General features: G+C 33.2%; 1 protein-coding gene across 2 annotated transcripts; it reads left to right on the forward strand.

Annotated features, from left to right (window-relative positions):
- The first annotated feature begins 502 nt into the window (after window positions 1-502).
- LOC106668977 lies at window positions 503-17,628 on the forward strand. Of its 2 annotated transcripts, none has more exons than XM_014398202.2 (5): window positions 503-703; window positions 7,704-7,785; window positions 7,855-8,129; window positions 8,183-8,439; window positions 16,756-17,628. In XM_014398202.2, the coding sequence occupies exons 1-5, from the start codon at window positions 698-700 to the stop codon at window positions 17,132-17,134; spliced, it is 999 nt and encodes a 332-aa protein (XP_014253688.1). In that variant the 5' UTR covers window positions 503-697; the 3' UTR covers window positions 17,135-17,628. The 2 variants fall into 2 exon arrangements, with proteins under 2 accessions (XP_014253688.1, XP_014253687.1); XM_014398201.2 differs by lacking the exon at window positions 503-703 and adding an exon at window positions 6,645-6,817.
- The last annotated feature ends 395 nt before the right edge of the window (window positions 17,629-18,023 follow it).

Consider the following 18,023-nt stretch of genomic DNA (forward strand, 5'->3'; position numbering starts at 1 on the left):
CAAACACTTTCAGCCCTGAAGATGATCTCAATAAAGATCGAAACGTTGGCACGATAAAGAAAAGTTTTTCTAAAACCTACGTCACACCAGACCGCATCTCACGATCTTCAAATAATTATGTTATAAATTAGAATATATTACACATAATGCTTGCAGAGTTCAACTGGAACGTTGGCTTTCAAATTTACAATTGGTATTTCCTAGTTATATCGTTTTTCAGTAAAAAAGTTACATTTTGTGGCTATTTTTTGAGATTTTGTAAGGAGACGACTGGAGTCGTCCTAGCGTAAATTGTGTCGAAAACTCTTTCATAACAAAAGATCCGTTTCCTGATCGAGACAAGAAACAGGTCTGGGTAAAAAAAATTAATAAGTTTGTCACCGATTGTTAGAGCGTGACAGGAGGATGCAAAATCCACGAGGATCTTCCCCCTACCTCGTGGCTAATTGCCTGGCGGTTGATCCCCGATTAGAAACGGGTAAGATACACCGGAACTGTCACGCAGTTCATTCTCATTTTCTAAGCTTTCTTCTGTTTTTACAACGGGCCTGGCAAACCGCAGTCCGCCCCTTGCCGCCCGGCCGGAAAAACAGAAGTGGGAGGCGTCTTAAAACTGGTGAGAAACGGCAATTTTGGCTCTTGATGAAAGTGATGGTCTCCAGGGAGCTCGGTGGAATAACCTCAACGCTAAGGAGTCATGAAGGTTAGAAAAATTCTAAATGAATTAACTATAAATAAAAAATACGCTAAGAAGCTTTATGACACACTGAAGAAAATATATAAATTGCTAGAACATAGTCTCGAATTTATCAGCTGCCAATTAGATTTATTATGATGTATTTTAAACTGAATAGCCAAATACAATAGAAATAATAAAGATTTAAATATTTTTAAAAATAGTTCTTATTATATTTTTTATTTCCAATTTCTCATACCAATCCAGTACCCTCCCATTGTAGAAACTCTGTAATACTCTTATATTTAAATTGAAATTGTGTTTTCTTTCATTTAGAAGGTCCTTAAATTCAGAAAAGGTGTTCGATTCAGGAAAACTGAAAGTAATAACTATCTTTTAAATCGAGTGCCAAATATAATATCAAAAAGATGGATGGCACATGATATCGATTTCGATGTACGTTTTATGGATTACGTTGATTGATAAGATTTAACTTTTACTAATATTTTCCTAATAATCTACATCTGTTACAGCCAAATTATTGATAAATTTTCTATGTATATTAATATAATCCAAAGCAATGAATTGTACATGCTGTGGATAATATAAAAGTTTTTCTCAGAATATATGTTCATAAAGTTAAATAATACATATTTCATAAAAATCTAAAACAAAAATAGTTCTAATGTTTGTAATTAAATCGGTTAAGTTTTAATAATTAAAATATACATAAGTGAAATATAAAATTATGTTAGGAAATTATTAGGAACATTTATTTTATGTGTTCGTGGCACATTGAGAATATTACAATAAAAACTTTATAAGAAAAAATATAAATATTTCTTAATGTAAAGGAGAAGGTCGTAGAAGACAAAATGAAAGTAATTAACATCTAATTCTTTCTAGGTACACACGTTATAAATTGTGATAAATAANTCATATATATATATATGTTGTTCATTTCAGTGGTAGGTGTCATTACATTTTTACTGTTTAAAGTGTTTTAATCTGTAAAATTGTAATAGTATTACATCATATTTTAGGATTCCACTTTTCTTTAGATATTTTGTGTTGATTGTCCCGGTTTTCTCGCTTGGAAATTTCTTTGATAATTCGAAAAAGAATTGAAAAAAAATAGGTATCTCTAGTTCGCGAAACCAGTAAAGCCGTCTGACAAACTATTACTTATAGTTCAAGGCCAAAAATAAAAAACCTATTAGTTATATATAATAAAAAACTGTATGGCATTTGTTTTTTATATTATACAGAATCGTTCTCTAGCAATGTTTTTAAGATCAAAAAATTCGATTTTCTTAAAATTAATTTAACATATCTATATCTTCTATATCATATAGAAGGCAGTTGTCAATTTTTGTCTTTTAGGTAATTACGTTGATGATATTGTGCATTAAATATTAAAAAGGACAAAAAAAATTCAGATTGATTTTTATGTGTGGTGATTACTGAACGTTAGTCGTTGATTATTCGGAAATCGTGAGATGCGGACTGGTGTGATGTAGGTTTCCGAAAAACTTTTCTTTCTCGTGCCAACGTTTCGATCTTTATTGAAGAAGAAATATTTTGATTGAATATAAAAAATATATTTTTTTGCATTGTATAAATTCATTTTTTCCACATCCCACTTGCATTTGTTAAATTTAAACAATGTTTGTAAATCCCAGGCCCTGAAGATGATCTCAATAAAGATCTAAACGTTGGCACGATAAAAAAAAGTTTTTCTGAAACCTACATCACACCAGACCGCATCTCACGATTTCCGAATAATCATTGATTTTTATATAAATATTAGGCCAAATTTACGTACATATACACAAAATTTACTTAACAGCGTTTTTTAAATTCAAAAAATTTTATTTAAGGGAAATAAATCCCGAATATGAAGACGTACATCAATTTCACGTTTCAGCAATATAGGATCTTGTGACTTCCATAATATTAGAAATATCTGCATGTAGATTTGTCAACTTTAGTATATTTCATAGAAAATGTGACAGAAAACTGTATTTTTTTTCGTAACGAAAATAAGAATTTAAGTTTATAGCAACGTGATATTATTAATAGAAAAAAAGAGATTGCATTAGTCAAGGCAACAAACGGTTTATAATTTAGTTTATTGACCTGCGTAAAATAAGTAACTTTTAGAGTGAAATATCAGAGAGCAAGGCTGAGAGATTGCGGTTGCCCTCCCAAATATAAGTGTGCCATGTTAGAAGAAATTGCTCCGAATTTATTATCGCGACGGATCACTGAAGAAATTTCTCATTGTTTGTTTGCAACGGCGCAGTCATAAAATGAAACTCCTATTCATTCGGGGAACAAAAGCCTCGTTGTTTCGTCTGTAGGTAGTTGTAAATTTGTAGTAGATCCACTGTGGTAGTGAAATTCAGTGTATTTTCTATTGTAAAACTAAAAGAAAAACAGTAAGAAATGTAAAGCAAGACAATCAGTGAAAGTTTGACGATGAATTTTCAAAAGAGACTACTTCAATTGGTCGGTTGGAAAATCATATTTCACAAGCTTTCACCTTATTGATTTTTAAAGTACGTGCGGGTATCGTGTTGAATGCCGGTGTTTATGGAAAAGCAGAACTAAATCCAATTGCTTGCTCCACTTCTTTCCAGACCGCAAGGAACTTCCTAGAGCCAGGTGTACCAATTCGTGACATTAACTGACAGCAAACCGTGACTGAACTGCATGAAGTGAAACTATCGTTTATCGAGAAAAATGAACCGTCTTTTCGCAAAAATATTAATTTTAAAGCACGTAAAATCAAAAGAGCAAATATAACTTTTATACTGTTTTACTATAACAACAAATCAAGTTAGCGCAAAAATCAAAACATTCAAGTAAAACTGTTATTTCGCTTGCTATTTATCGAAACATGGACAATGTGCATAAATAGTGTAACCCATTATCAAATTCATTTATTATTCAATGAAATGCTACTACTTTTTCCCACAGAACGTACAATGTTCATAAAAGGACAGTACAAAATAATAAAATATATAATTTGTGTTTAAATTTAAGTAACGTTCGTAAGTAAAACATTTCCAAACAATCTTTCCGCTTATTTTGATGTTTTGAGTGGATCTCATTCACACTGAGCAAATAGGAGTATATAAGAAAAAACAGTGCCACAAACTCAAATAATTCAAATTAAAAATAAGATAAATCTGGACTTGACCCATAAATGGCAAACTTTTAATGATAAACTAAAACAATAACTTTTTAAAATAGTTTGTTAAAAATAGCATAAAAATGAACACTGTGACTACGTTATCTTTTACAATTTCGTAAAAAAAAAAAAAAAAAACGGAGTTGAGCAAAATTCCTTCCACCGCCTTTCGTGTCTTCACCAGCTCTACCCGAAGTCTTCGGTTGGGTGATTAGCTTAACCTAACCCAGCTAGAATAATCCATATTAAAAAATAATGTTATAAATAGTTTTATTGAATTGTAACCATTTCAAAGTACATTAATCTGATGATGAGCAGTTGACATATGAAATTAACTTAAACACCTTGAAAAACATTACAAATAGGAAATATGCCAAATTCTTTGAAGAAGGTAATGAATATATCTCCCGAGATAATTGAACTTAGTGCCATGTTTTTAGTTTATAAAATCTAGATTTACAAATTTCATTTTCAAGATATAAAAATTGACGATCAATTGTTTCATTTCGAAATGTGTGATGATTAGTGACCGTTAGTCGATGATTATTCGGAATTCGTGAGATGCGGTCTGGTGTGATGTTGGTTTCAGAAAAACATTTTCTTTATCGTGCCAAAGTTTCGATCTTTATTCAGATCATCTTCAGGGCTTAAGATTTATAAACATTGTTTAAATTTAACAAAAACATGTAGGATGTGGAAAAAAGTGAATTTACACAATGCAAAACAATATTTTTTATATTCAATCAAAGTGTTTCATTAAGGCTTTAAAAACAATTATCTCGTAAGTTAAGGACCTTATGCGGATAACATAGCTGTCTATTGTTCATCCTGGAGTCCTAAGAAATTGTGAAAAGATTAAAGACAGCATCACCAAGATTTGCAGGTTTTGTCACCGCAGGAACGCAGGATTAACGTCCCCAAAACTGAGGCCGCATTTTTCACAAAACGATAGCCAATATTCAGGGAAACAATTTCTATTCACGGACACAAAGTCGTGTGGTGTGAGGGGATAAAATACTTGGGTTTACCTCTAGACCGAAAACTTAACTTCTCTAAGCATATAAATATTATAGTTACGAAAGGTAAAATATAGCCTTAAAAGCCTTATTTCCGCTGATGGCCCGTGAGAATGTAATGAGCTTTGAAAATAAACTAATTATTTATAAAGTAGCTATTAAACTTAAGTAACTATAAGTAGCTATTAAACTTATCCCGCTTGCCCAGCATGGAATTACATGTCGGAATCGAACATCCAAAAACTGCAAGTAGTCCAAAATAAATTTCTAAGATTTACAACCTCACTACCAGCCTTCTCCATGAGAGAACGGGAGTGGAGTATATTAAGTCTGAATTAAAGCGTCTGCCTAGGAAATTTTTTATGTGACTCTATACCAGCAAGAACACTACTTGTAGGGAGGTAGCAGGGTATGATGTGTTTCCATGGAAACATAGAAGGATTAGGCACAATACATAAATCTAGGATCTGTGATATATTTATTGTTTCCTCTACCAGACCTGTGATACTAAAAGACAATTTGTTTAATACGATTAGTGGTGCATTGTTTTTGTTAATCTCATTTATTTGTTTATATTTTGTTAACACATTTTTGTTAATTCATTTGTTAATTCCTTATCCTATTTGATACCTAGTGGGTTTTATAAGAAATTTTTTCTCACTATTTACTTGTTTAATTAATTAAAAATAATAACAAACTAGAACTAGGTGCGTTTATAGGAAAAAGTTTTAAATTAGGACGTAAATATGGCCCGCCACTTTCCCTGCTTAATGAAACGTTATGTAACCTACGCACAAGTATTTTATAATAAATGTTTATTCATTCATTCATTCATAAAATAAGGACCCCTGGTAAAAACTCAGAGTTAAGTTTTGAAATTGAGGAATAGCAAATTTTCTTTAAAAGCGAAAAATGTCGAAGGAGAAGCTGTGGACATGAGAATGCCTATTGAACAAAACGTTTTTGGGAAATTACGTAAAAAAATATTAAACGCATGTCCCAGTGCTTTCAACAAAGCACCGCAGAGACCAAAAATTTGGGTATTAGCTTTTAAATATTTTTTTAAATGTGATTTTTTTGTCATTGTTGTGGATGTATTTCACAGTTATTATATATCAGTCAACATTTTTTTACTTAGGATAAGAGAATAATATGGAGGTATTGTAATAAATGAGATTAGATAAATAAAAGAATATGTTTTTCAAAAGGACGATTTCGGATTCGTTTTAAATATATTACCTTCTAAAGCCCAATGAGCTATTTTCTCCGATATCTGCAGTTTTACCTAAAAACTCCTAATTCTTTTGCATTTTATTGAAACAGTACAACTGTTCCTAAGTAGAACATTTCTTTTTTCACCCTTTGTCCATAAGATTTAACTAGTATGTCAATACCAGTGGGATAAATCGGGTTTAAATGAAGGAAAAAGCCCGAAAATTTTATTATATATCTCCAAATCTTATTATTTCACGAATTCCACATTTATGCCATTACATGTAATTTTAAGGTTCTAAAAACCTTTATAGTTTTCTGTAGATCGTTTCAAAGTCATTAATAATTTTGCGATTTAGTTGGCGAGTGGTCTGGTGGAATACTTTAAAATTTGTTCAAGTAATTTTTATACACACTTCATTTAAAACCCGGAGCCTCTAGGATGAATATGAGGAGAATTACAACTTTATTGAACTGTTTGTATAAAAGTGGACGTCGCAATCCATATAAATTTTGACTAAAATACTAGACACATATGTTTTGTAAAGAAATTGTTCTGAAACCACGAACAAACTGTAGAAGATAGTATAAGTGTACATATTTTGGATGCATAATAAAACTATTTTTTATGAATTAACAATTAACAATGTTAATGCAAGTCAACAAAACAAAACGCAAAAGTATCTTTGTGTAAAGAAACTACCCACTGCTACCGAAGTAAGTAAACAGATGCTAATAGTTTTTATCTGCAGTTTTTTTAGTCTGCTTGCAGGGTTGCAGGAAATCTGCCTGGATGAACGTTTTTCATGTAATGTGTTTGTAGTGATAGGAAGATTTTTATTATCTTTAAAATTTCAATCTATGTGTATAACTTTCATTTCTTACATAAATTAAGAGACCAAAATTCTTCCAAGAATTATTGATCGGGCAGTTTGAACAAGCAGGATGTCGAGCGTTTGGCTGTACCCTTCCTTTTTATTCTTATGCCCGTATTTGTTTTAAGTTTGGAGTTGTAAGGTAGTATATTTTTGGTAGTTAAAAGTTGAATCGTTTGTCGAGCAGTCGTGAGAATTTGTAGGTGTGTAGTAGAATTTTCTTTCAAACCATAATAATTAAATATTTTTTATGAAAGCTGATGGATTTCTGAACTCATTTAATTTTGTTTGCATTAAAATAAGTATTTTGTACGTAAAATAAGAATAAAATATATTCATTTATTGTAGTTTGAAATAAACAACAACATACGAGTGTCCGTTTTTTGTCTATGAGTGAATAAAGAATTTAAAAAAATTAAACAGGGGGCAATGAGTCACCCTAACTAGAATTGCTATAAATATCTGAAAATTGTATTATTTTGTGTATATTGTCCAACAAACCTAGCTTTTCACCAATAATCTTATGTGTTTATGATCAATGTTTAGATTATATCAAATCAGTATTACACAAATTTTCTCTTGTATATTGACGAACATAGTAGGGAAATCAAGCATAATTAATTCGAAGATCAATAGTCAATTTGATGTAGAGTTCATGGTTTAAAATGAAAGAAAGTCGATTTTTGGCATTTATGAATTAATGAAAATGACAAAGACGCTTTTTCCAGAGTGAAGGATGGACAAACACTTTCCTGACATGTTTGGCGTTAGTACATGGGGTTATGGCTCCAGCGACTTACCTTGTCAGACGTAAATACTAAAAAAGTTAAATTAAATTTTTTATTGCATGGTAATTTGATTTTTGCTTTTTCAAATAAGATTTGGATGATACTGAAAACTACAAGAAACCAATTTACATCTCTCATCATCAAACCCCTGTTGTACGACGTCCCATCAACGCGGATTATGACCACCAGGCTCAAGACCTGACTTCCGAGATCATAAGGGAAATTTCGGAAATTAGAATACCACAGAGAGATCTTCCAGCGCAGCTTCCCAACTATGAAAGGAGCGAAGAGGAAGAAGAGGATTTTGAAAGGGCTCCACCGGATTTCGGCATGGATTCGAGCGAGAACAGCGAATCGGCCAACGAGGTACGTCAAATCAAATCCGCTGGTTACGAATCGTTTACATCTTGTATTTTTAGGGATTTCCCGTATTTCGAGACGAAGTGGAAAACGATTCTTCCGGCTACAGGGAAATTATGGGCAAGTACAAAGTTACGGAGAAAATACCAGATGACAATAAATACAAACCACCGAGGGTGAAAGTCGTCCCTGTGCCACCTCCGTGTAATCGTCCTCCTCCACCTACACCACAACCACCAAAACCTAAACCTACGTCAGAATTATGGTCTGACAATAGTTTACGGCCCTTCAACCTTCAAGGATCATATTCAAGTCGGTAAGGAAAATCGTTTATTAAAAAAATATATGTTTACAACCGTAACTTGTATTAAACTTATGAGATTTATCTATGCGTTTTAAGCAGACTCACTTTACATCACTCAGACCAACATGAAAACAGCAAAATGCCAAAACGCGTTTGACAGACTAAGTCAATGAGGATAGGCAGACCAAAATGATCGGTAACGACAAAATGACTCCTATATCACCTTGTAGACCTCACGCGGAAATTTCACAATTTATGTAATTATCCGAAATTATAACCTTTCAATCTTCTTGGACGAGTGATTTTACGGACAGTGCTTCGTTCAGAGAAAAACTCAACATAATATCAAACTTAGTTTTATATGAATTATCACAAAGAGTTTAGATACGAGTCAAACATTTTCATATTAAAATAATTAAAAGCTCTCACATTGTTTGCTAGTCTTTTTTTCTATTTTAAAATTATTATTAAGAAATTATCAGTTTGTTTCAAATGCTAAATTAAAATAACACACGTTTAACAGTATTTTTAAAACGACATAATATAATTAATTATTATTAAATTTACGTATTAGAAAGCCAAATTGTGGGAGATTAAGAAAGACGTCGGGCCTGGACTACGGAGGACGGGTCGATAAAGAAAAAGGCTACTACAGGACTACACAGGACTACACATAGGTCATGCAAGAATAACTCACTGGCATCGTCTAACCGAAAGCCACCTCGTTAGTGCGCGATGTACGAGAATAAAATAACAATCGAGTTTATTTGCAAGTGTATAAGGATTGGCGTTTAAGGCAATATTTTCATATATTGTCTGACCAATGGCACGGCGGCGGGATAGATCGCTGAAGTTTATACAGGTAGTCCTTTGTAGATGGCCGGCTGAATTTTTCTCGTATCAATGACGATATAAAAAAAAAAGATTTTTAATATTTTTTAGTCCTGGAAAAAAGGGTCTTCGTTGAGGTCACAACACAACGACAATTCTTTAAGTTTTTGCCGAGCTTTTGACGATTATATCGTCCTCATCAGGGCTTTAAATCGATGTGTGTTGAAATATACCTTGAGAACAAGAAACTTCATTTATAATAAGATTATTTAAAATTAGGTGAAGCTCAGTATCTCTGTGAATATATGCCTCTTTTTTTTAATAAAATTATATTTTTTCTCAGGTACATTTGAATATCACAGTTTAGATTAAATAAGCTTTTTTTTAATTGTCCTATGCATAGATAACTTAAATTAAAGTGCTAATTTCTACCACAAGGAACATACATTAGGCTCAGGTGGCTTTTCGGATACAATTTGTTAAAATGTAGAACAAATAAGATTTATCCGAAATTTATAGCCAATCATGTGAATTGTCCATATAACACAATTAGTACAGGTAAAAATCTAGTAACGGAAAAGGCCCCTAAGCCTCATGTCTCTCCCTTGTGGTAGAGGTTAGCACTTTAATTTAAGGTATTTATATATAGTACAATTTAAAAAAAAAAACTTAATTAATCTTAAGTGTGAGAAAAAAAGTAATTTTATTAAAAAAAGAGGCATATATTTATATGTATATTTTAACGAAGATACTGAGCTTCATCTAATTTTACAAAATCGTATTATAAATACAGTTTCTTGTTCTGAAGATATATTTCAACACTCATCGAATTAAATCCCTGATGATGAAGATATAATCGTCGAAATCTCGCCAAAAACTTAAAGAATTGTCCTACTCTTGTAACCTCGCCGAAGATCTTTTTTTCCAAGTTGTTCTTTTTCCAGTTCATAGAAGAGCGAAACATCATCACATCTTTAATTTTTAGTCTTGTATCAAATGTTTACTTTACTTACTTTACGTTTAGGGGTCGACAAAGATTAAGGTCATCGCCGGCCTTCTGCGTATTTGTACTTCTTTCCTCGTCTTTCACGCGTGTTTTTCCAACCTGCAGCCTTTTGAGCATCTCGATCTGTTACTGAGCATTTGTGTTTTTATGAAAGCTAACTCGATATCCTAAAATGCTAGCTTCTCGTTTACTTCAGGTTGTCAACTACGGAATATATATAAACCATACAATACCATTCACTCCCCCAAAGTACTCAGTATTCCTTGTGGCGGGGTTCAACCGACTCCATTCTCACTAATAACTTACTTTTACTCTCCAGACGTCATACTCAACCAAGAATTCTCCATATTCCTCGGGTCGGGGTTAAACAACCCCATCCATTCACGCTAATAAATCACATTCATTCCGCTAAATTAGCATAAACACCATACCTGATGCAAACGCAGAAGTCCGGTCACATTCATTCCCCCAGAGTACCAGATTTTTCTCTGGGCGGGGTCGACCCCACTTCATTCACTCTAATAACTTACTTTCTCCAGACGTCACACACTCACCGCAGAGTACTCGATATTCCTCGAAGCGGGGTTGTAAGTAACCCCTTCCTTTCACGCTAATAAATTAGTCTCAATCCAATAAGTTAACACAAACACGACACGCGGTAGAAACACATAAATCGGTCACATTCACTCCCCCTGAGTACTCGATTTTTCACTGGGCTCAGGGCGGAGTTATAAGTAACACCTTCCTTTCACGCTAATAAATTACACTCATTCCAACAAATTAACACCAACTCTATATTCCTCGGGGCGGGGTTAAAAAAACTTTAACTTTAAGTAAGTAAGTAAGTACTAATTATAGAGGGTACATCAGGCCCAGTTCAATGTTAAAATTTCAAATATGATCCTATGCATACTGACACATCATTTTAAAGGATTTTTTTACGCAGGAAACAATGGTGCGATTGGATTTTAAATTGGTCACAAAATGGCAAAGCTATGTCAAAAAGTTTAAAAAACAGTCATTTATTTTGCTATTATTTCTTAATCACATTTCATTCGAACTACCCGCTTCCGTAAAGATGCAAACGTTTTTAACCTCTCTTCACCGATGCTCAGAGCGATAGAGTCAAGTAGGTACTAATAAGCATTTTCTATACATTTCCGCAATTCGTCAACTGTGGTTGCTGGGTTGTAATTAGCTGTTTTTTTAAATGGTACATGGTATATTCAAGAGAAGTTAAATCGGGTGACCGAGGAGGCCAACAGATCAGGAAATGTGGTCCTATTCTCCTATCCCAGAGTTGAGATTCAAATAACGTCTCACCTGCCAAGAGTTGTGTGCGGGGTATCCATCAAGCTGGAGAATCATTCTTTGTCGTTGTTGCAGAGGAACATCATGTAATAATGTTAGTAAAACCCCCCTCAAAAAAATTAGGAACTGAGCACCATTTAAATCATTTTCGTCCAAATGAGGGCACATTAATTTATTTCTGAGAAGTCGACGCCAAACGTTGATGTGACACCTGATATTGATAATAGTACTAAATTATCGGATTTCCTATGCCCACTTTCAAAACTTTCAACGATTTAGTATGCCGTTAGAGGTGAACTTGGATTCATCAGTCCAAAGGATGTATGGAAAAACGTTTTCTTCAGCCTCCCAAATTGACATTGATGCAAGAAACGTTAAATTCGAACCCACGATCTTCGGCTAGATACGCCGCTGCTCTACCACTTGAGCTATCGTGACCTCGATCCACTCGGACACTAACTTCCCATCTCAACCCCAACTTTTGAATTTTCCCTCCTTTTTTGCCATTTTTAAAAATTCGAATCCCGCTCGTACCACTGACTTTTTTATCTCAACTAAAAACCTTAATTAATTGTAATATATTAATTGGTCAAGCGGACCACGAAATTAGTGAATATAAAGTAAAATATTCACCTTTTCATCAAAATTACGCAGCCGGTTTCTTCGTGATGGTAAAGCAATCCGTTTCCCATCATATTCCTAGCAACAAGAATAAACGTTTCGTGGTTTACTCTGGGGCGAACAGGAAATTTCTGGGAGTACAACTCGACAGCACGACGAGCAATGCCATCACTATCAATAAAGCAGTCGTACATATCAACTCGCTTTTGATCGGAGAAATGTGCTCTTCGGTTCATTTTGAATAGAATACTGAATGTAACGAATAGGTATTATCGTATAATTTATTTACTTCCAGGAATTGAGATTTGCTCTCATAATGCGAGTTTGGCAAACAATGACACAATGTAAACCGTAAAGGCAATTAATGTTTACTTTAATGAAGAAGCAAATTATTGGAATTAACAACGAAACAAACAAAATCCCTTTTTGCAAACGTTTTGACATAACTTTTTAATTTTTCGATAAATTTATAAGATTGTACCATTATTTTCAGAGTAAAACAATCCTTTAATATGATATCTCCGGATTTATAAGGTTGTATTTGAAATTTTGAAGTTGAACTGGCCCTGAGGTACCCCGTATAATTTCCCTCCAAGAAAAAGTAAACATTTGAAAATGACTGGAAATTATTAAACACGTATTTTTTATAGCGTTATTGGTTGAAGAAAAATTCAGACAGACCACCTAAAAAGGTCATTCTGTATAGCGTTGTGTTATGTGACTGTGTTGTGTTCATGCTAATTTATAGGAATAGATTTAATTTATGAGCAAGAAAGGGTTAGGAATATCGAGTACTCTGGTGTGTGTGTGTGTGTGTGTGTGTGTGTGTGTGTGTGTGTGTGTGTGTATGTGTGTGTGTGTGTGTGTCTGTGGCGTCTGAAAAGTAAAAGTAAGTTATTAGCAAGAATATCGAGTACTGTGGGGTGTGAATGTGACCCGATTTCTATATTTGTTATGTATGTCTATGTATTGTATGTCTTATTCTGTAGTTGACAACCAGAGGTACAAATGAGATGTTTGCATTTTAAAATATCACTATAGTATGGTATGGTTTATACGAATAAAAGCAGTGAGTCTATAACATATCAAACGCTCAATTGGTTGCAAGTTGAAAAATATGCTTTAAATATCAGAAAAAAGTAAAAACAGACAGAAAGCCGGAGATGACCTCAACTATTTGTCAGCCACTATACGTCCCACATTATAATTATTATTAGAGTGCATCATATAATTAATTATATGCCGCATTTAAACAACCTTCTTTATTGAATTTTTCATGGGTAGTTAAATAAATACACTTTTGGTAAACGAATTGTTAAATTGAGAATTATGAACTCAAGTTTACAATACTGTCAAATACCTAATCTTAGTTCTGATTTTATTTCCATTACACCCGCTGCTTTCACTGAACATTATACAATAGCCATTCGTAATAGCCAATTTATTCCATAAATTAGACTGTTTACCTAATCACTTTTTAGGATTACACGTTTGTACCATTATTAAAATAAAAGTCTAAAAACCGCTGCTTTTATAACAATTGTTTTTACAACATTGACTTCATAACTATTTTTTTTGTTCCTTTTCTCTGGCCACCTCAAATTACATAGACCATTAGCTGGTGGTTTTTAAATACGGAACAACCAGAAAAGTTGAACTTGAATAATCATTTAAGGCAAAATAATTTCAATTTTCTATTCAATGAGCAAACAATAACAATAATTATTTCCCTCTTTCAATACCTGATATCATCTTTGTATCGCAGATGTTTTTAATTAAAAAAGGAGTCTACGGCCCTGGGATCAATGGTTTTAATAAAATATTTTTGGTAATCGAAAATTATTAAACATGAGCGTTCTTACCCGCCTTCGGAGCCAAAAAAGAATTTTAATTAATTAAATATATATTTTTTTAAATGTGATTTTGAATTTATTTATGTTTATTATATTTCAGTCAATTCGTTATTTTATATAACAACAGAAAATGTTTTGTACGATTGAATGAAATTAGGTATACGCAACATTTTAGGGAAAAAAACAGCTAACTGAAAAGTAGGCAAAAAATTCCATTTCGAAAAAAAATCGGATTTGGTTTCAATTCCCTATAAAGCTCTTATATACAAATTTGTTTATATCAAACAAAAATGGGCATTTTCACGAGAATTGTTTGGTATGATATCGGATGTTCCACTTAAAAGTTCCTAAAATCTCCATATTTGTCCAACACCCCACGGTATTACAACCGCCGAAAAATAAGGATAAAATTAAATAAAACCCTTCACAAATTTCATTTTGTATGTCATACGGAGGCCAAGTTTTCACCTCTAATTTTAGTTTGTAAGATTATAAACTTCAGCAAGCTTCTTTTTGATTGATAGGGTTGTTTCAAAGATATCCCTAGTGTATGTGATTTAGGATTTATATTCTTTGGGATAGCAAAATATGATATCAATTTTGTTTCTTCGTAAATTTTTTAAAATTAATTTAGGATTTAATTAAATTGTTTACCGACTCCTAAGAAAAGGAAGAATATTCGTACACGTCTCTAATATTTTTCGTCTTTGATTCCAAGTTTGTAGCATCTCTTTGTTTTTGATTTGAATTTGCTATTTTGTTAAATCAGACAATACCCTGTGATATTATAAAATGTACTAAAAAATGGACTTGCTTTTGTACATGTCTGTTTATAGGTCTGCATGTTTATATGCTTATTTCTATCATATGTGTGTGGGCGTACAAAAATTTGAAAGAAAAACTTAATAAACAACAATATATTTATAACAGTAGAACAATGAGACACGAACTTAGTAAGACAATAAACATCATACATATATGCATGAACAGTAATATCTCGTTAGAGATTTCATTTAATTCCCTTAATACAAACTACTAGGCAAACCCACCAAACACCAGATATACATTCTAGTTAAACTTTGAAGTTTCCAATGCTTTGAAAAACACATAAAGTATAAAATTCAAGTTGTAATCATGCTCAGAAGAATGCTTAGGCCTGCGAGGGACTTAAGTTTATGCGAGATTCCTTAGTGAAATTTGAATCTACAACTCCCTTTATAAACTACATTCAATTCATAAAAAACTATATTATCTTTTGTGGTAATATCTATATTCTTATTTATATTTAATAGGCTGTTATTAAAATTTATTTTGTATCTAACCCACAGACGGAGACAATCAAAAACACACTTCCGTAAATATTTTCTTTTCCCGGCCGGCGCTTCTCGCATTTTTCTTTGTTTCATTTCAACTTTATCTCTATTTCATTCACTATATCTCTTCTTTTAATTTTGTTTCCTACCGACCAAACAGAGGAGTACTTTTTAAAAGGATAGTTCCTACTCACAGTAAGTTGTTTTGCAACGATCCGGATTTCGAGCCTTTTAGCTCATCATCAGGTTGAAGGAGTAGGAACTTTTAAAAAGTATTGAACACCACACTCACTCCATCATTTATCATTTCTATAAACAGAGGAGTGTCTTGTTCGTTCCTACCATCCCACACGTGGTTTGTTAAAAATACTTCAATATTTACAGACTCACTAACAATACCCACTCACGCTAAGAAAATGATTACCTAATCTACGACTGAGGTCCTGCCCCTACAACTAAATAAAAAGTCGGTAGGATAGTCATAAACCTACCGACATCCTTCCATTCGTGCTAATAAATACATTCATCCATTAGACTAATTTCCTTTTGACGTACTTGTGAAGTACTCGATATTCCTTGACATCCACGTCCATTTACACAAAACATTCACGCTAATAAATACATTCATATTGGGAAGGTCGCAGCATCTAGGTAGTATTACTGCAACCTTGATAGCAGTGACCTGTCCCTCACATCACACAACAAATATATAATTACCTAAACTAATTTGGCGGTCCTGTGAGCTACTCGATATTCAGTCACAGCCACACCCAGACATACCTCATCACCCACGCTAATAAATACATTCACGGTGCAACATGGAGGTATACCACGTGTGGTTGGTTATATGTATCCATACGCATTTATCAATTTTATGTATCTAATAAGATTATCTTTGAAGTCACTGTTATGCTTAAGAACTATTTCCGGATTAGATGGTAGGTCACACCGTTCTCGGTACTCTCTTAACTTATTACATTCCGCTAATAGGAGTCTCACCGTTACCAGGTTTGTACAAATTGGGCAGCGTTTTTGACTTCTACCCACTAAGAGGTGACCGTGTGTGGGACGGGTGTGACCTATTCGCAACCTTGATAATTTTATTTTGTTCCGTTTTTCCAAATTCTCCACGGGCCATGGCCTCACCGTACTTAAATAGTATTTTTCATTTATTTACAAGTGAGGATTGCGGGGTGCCGTCCGCACCACTTTTTCAGCTATTATGACTAAAAACTAAATAAATAGTTGATTTTTTGTTTAGGTTTAAGTAACTGGGTAAAGCCTCAAGCCTGATACTCTGTCTTCTGATATTCTGTCTTCGTTGATCGAAAAAATCGATACTATAATGCTTCGAGAAGAGGGAGCTTTAACCGTATTTTTATTACATTTTTAGGCATAAGAGCAAAAGCAAACCACGGATAGTTGGTTACCAGCCATACATCATCAGACGTATTCATCCGACCGACGGAGCGACGGGTTTAGTCATCAGGCATCACATCCCGATGCCCCGGCCTCCTCATCCTCCACCGTTACCGCCGATCGTTAAAGAAGTGCACATCCACCATCACCACGGACCAACGGACCCGGCGAAAATAAAAATGCCTGTTGCTGTTCACATACTCAAAGACCCAATGGAGTCATCGTTGGAGGAAGATGATAAACTGGATTTTGATCTAGCTAAGCGCTATAGGCCAATGGCCTCCTCCAGCGCACTGATACCTGTCATTTCTCATGGAAATTTTGCAGAACCGCCTTCTTTAAGCTTTATCTAAATACGTTCTTTAAAACTTATTAACAGTTAATATAAGTCGGTTAAACCAAAGAGATCTATATAGTCAGGAAGTCCATTTCCGAACATCAGTTTAATAATAAGTCAAAAAAGTACATATTTTTCAACGATATCACAATAAAAGCACGAACATTTCATTATCCATAATTAAATGTAGTTAATCATTAGTCCATTAATTAAAACTTGTTTTATTGATTTTCTTGACTTGTCTTCAAAATATTGTCTCAAAATCGAGCAGGGTAACTAGACATAAGAATTAAAAAACAGACATTTTTCTTAAAAAGTAACATTTATTTATGAAATTTGCATGATATGATTTGTAAAGCCGCCATAATATCCAACCTGTGGGTATTCAAAATGGTAGACTCCAAGTCTGCCCTAACCTTGTCTATATCCGTACTTACCATGTCTGAGACCATATCAACATATCCTAATCGTGTAAAATTCTTAAATTATAACCAATTAGTTAGTATTCATATTTATATTTGAATTACATTATCAACGAAGGAAGTATAATTTTTAAAAAACTAAATACTCATAGCTGTAAATATTTGATTGAAATGCCTAATCAAACTGTGTACATATTCTACAATATTATAACTGTACTTTCAATTGCAATGAAGTAATAAATTGAAACACATGTGATCTTTATTAACCTCTTTATGTGTTTTTGATAAATGATGTTAATTGAACCATCACTATACACCACAATAATTTATGTAATATGCAAGTTTTTATGAACAGTGAAAAAAAAAAACATCTTAATTCATCAAGAAATGTGAAAACTTCGAAAATCCCCCTTACATTACCGTGAAAATATTATTATTGCCTTGCACGAATATCAACACGTTCTCATCGATAATTTAATCATA

Source organism: Cimex lectularius, unplaced genomic scaffold (assembly GCF_000648675.2).
Source record: "Cimex lectularius strain Harlan isolate CLEC.00 unplaced genomic scaffold, Clec_2.1 scaffold247, whole genome shotgun sequence".
NCBI lineage: Eukaryota > Metazoa > Arthropoda > Insecta > Hemiptera > Cimicidae > Cimex > Cimex lectularius.

Coding starts and splice junctions, on each gene's coding strand:
- LOC106668977 (XM_014398201.2), top strand. CDS start 6,707: ATGCATAATAAAACTATTTTTTATGAATTAACAATTAACAATGTTAAT. Junction 6,818..7,703: donor AACTACCCACTGCTACCGAA/GTAAGTAAACAG, acceptor CGCTTTTTCCAG/AGTGAAGGATGGACAAACAC. Junction 8,130..8,182: donor ACAGCGAATCGGCCAACGAG/GTACGTCAAATC, acceptor TTGTATTTTTAG/GGATTTCCCGTATTTCGAGA.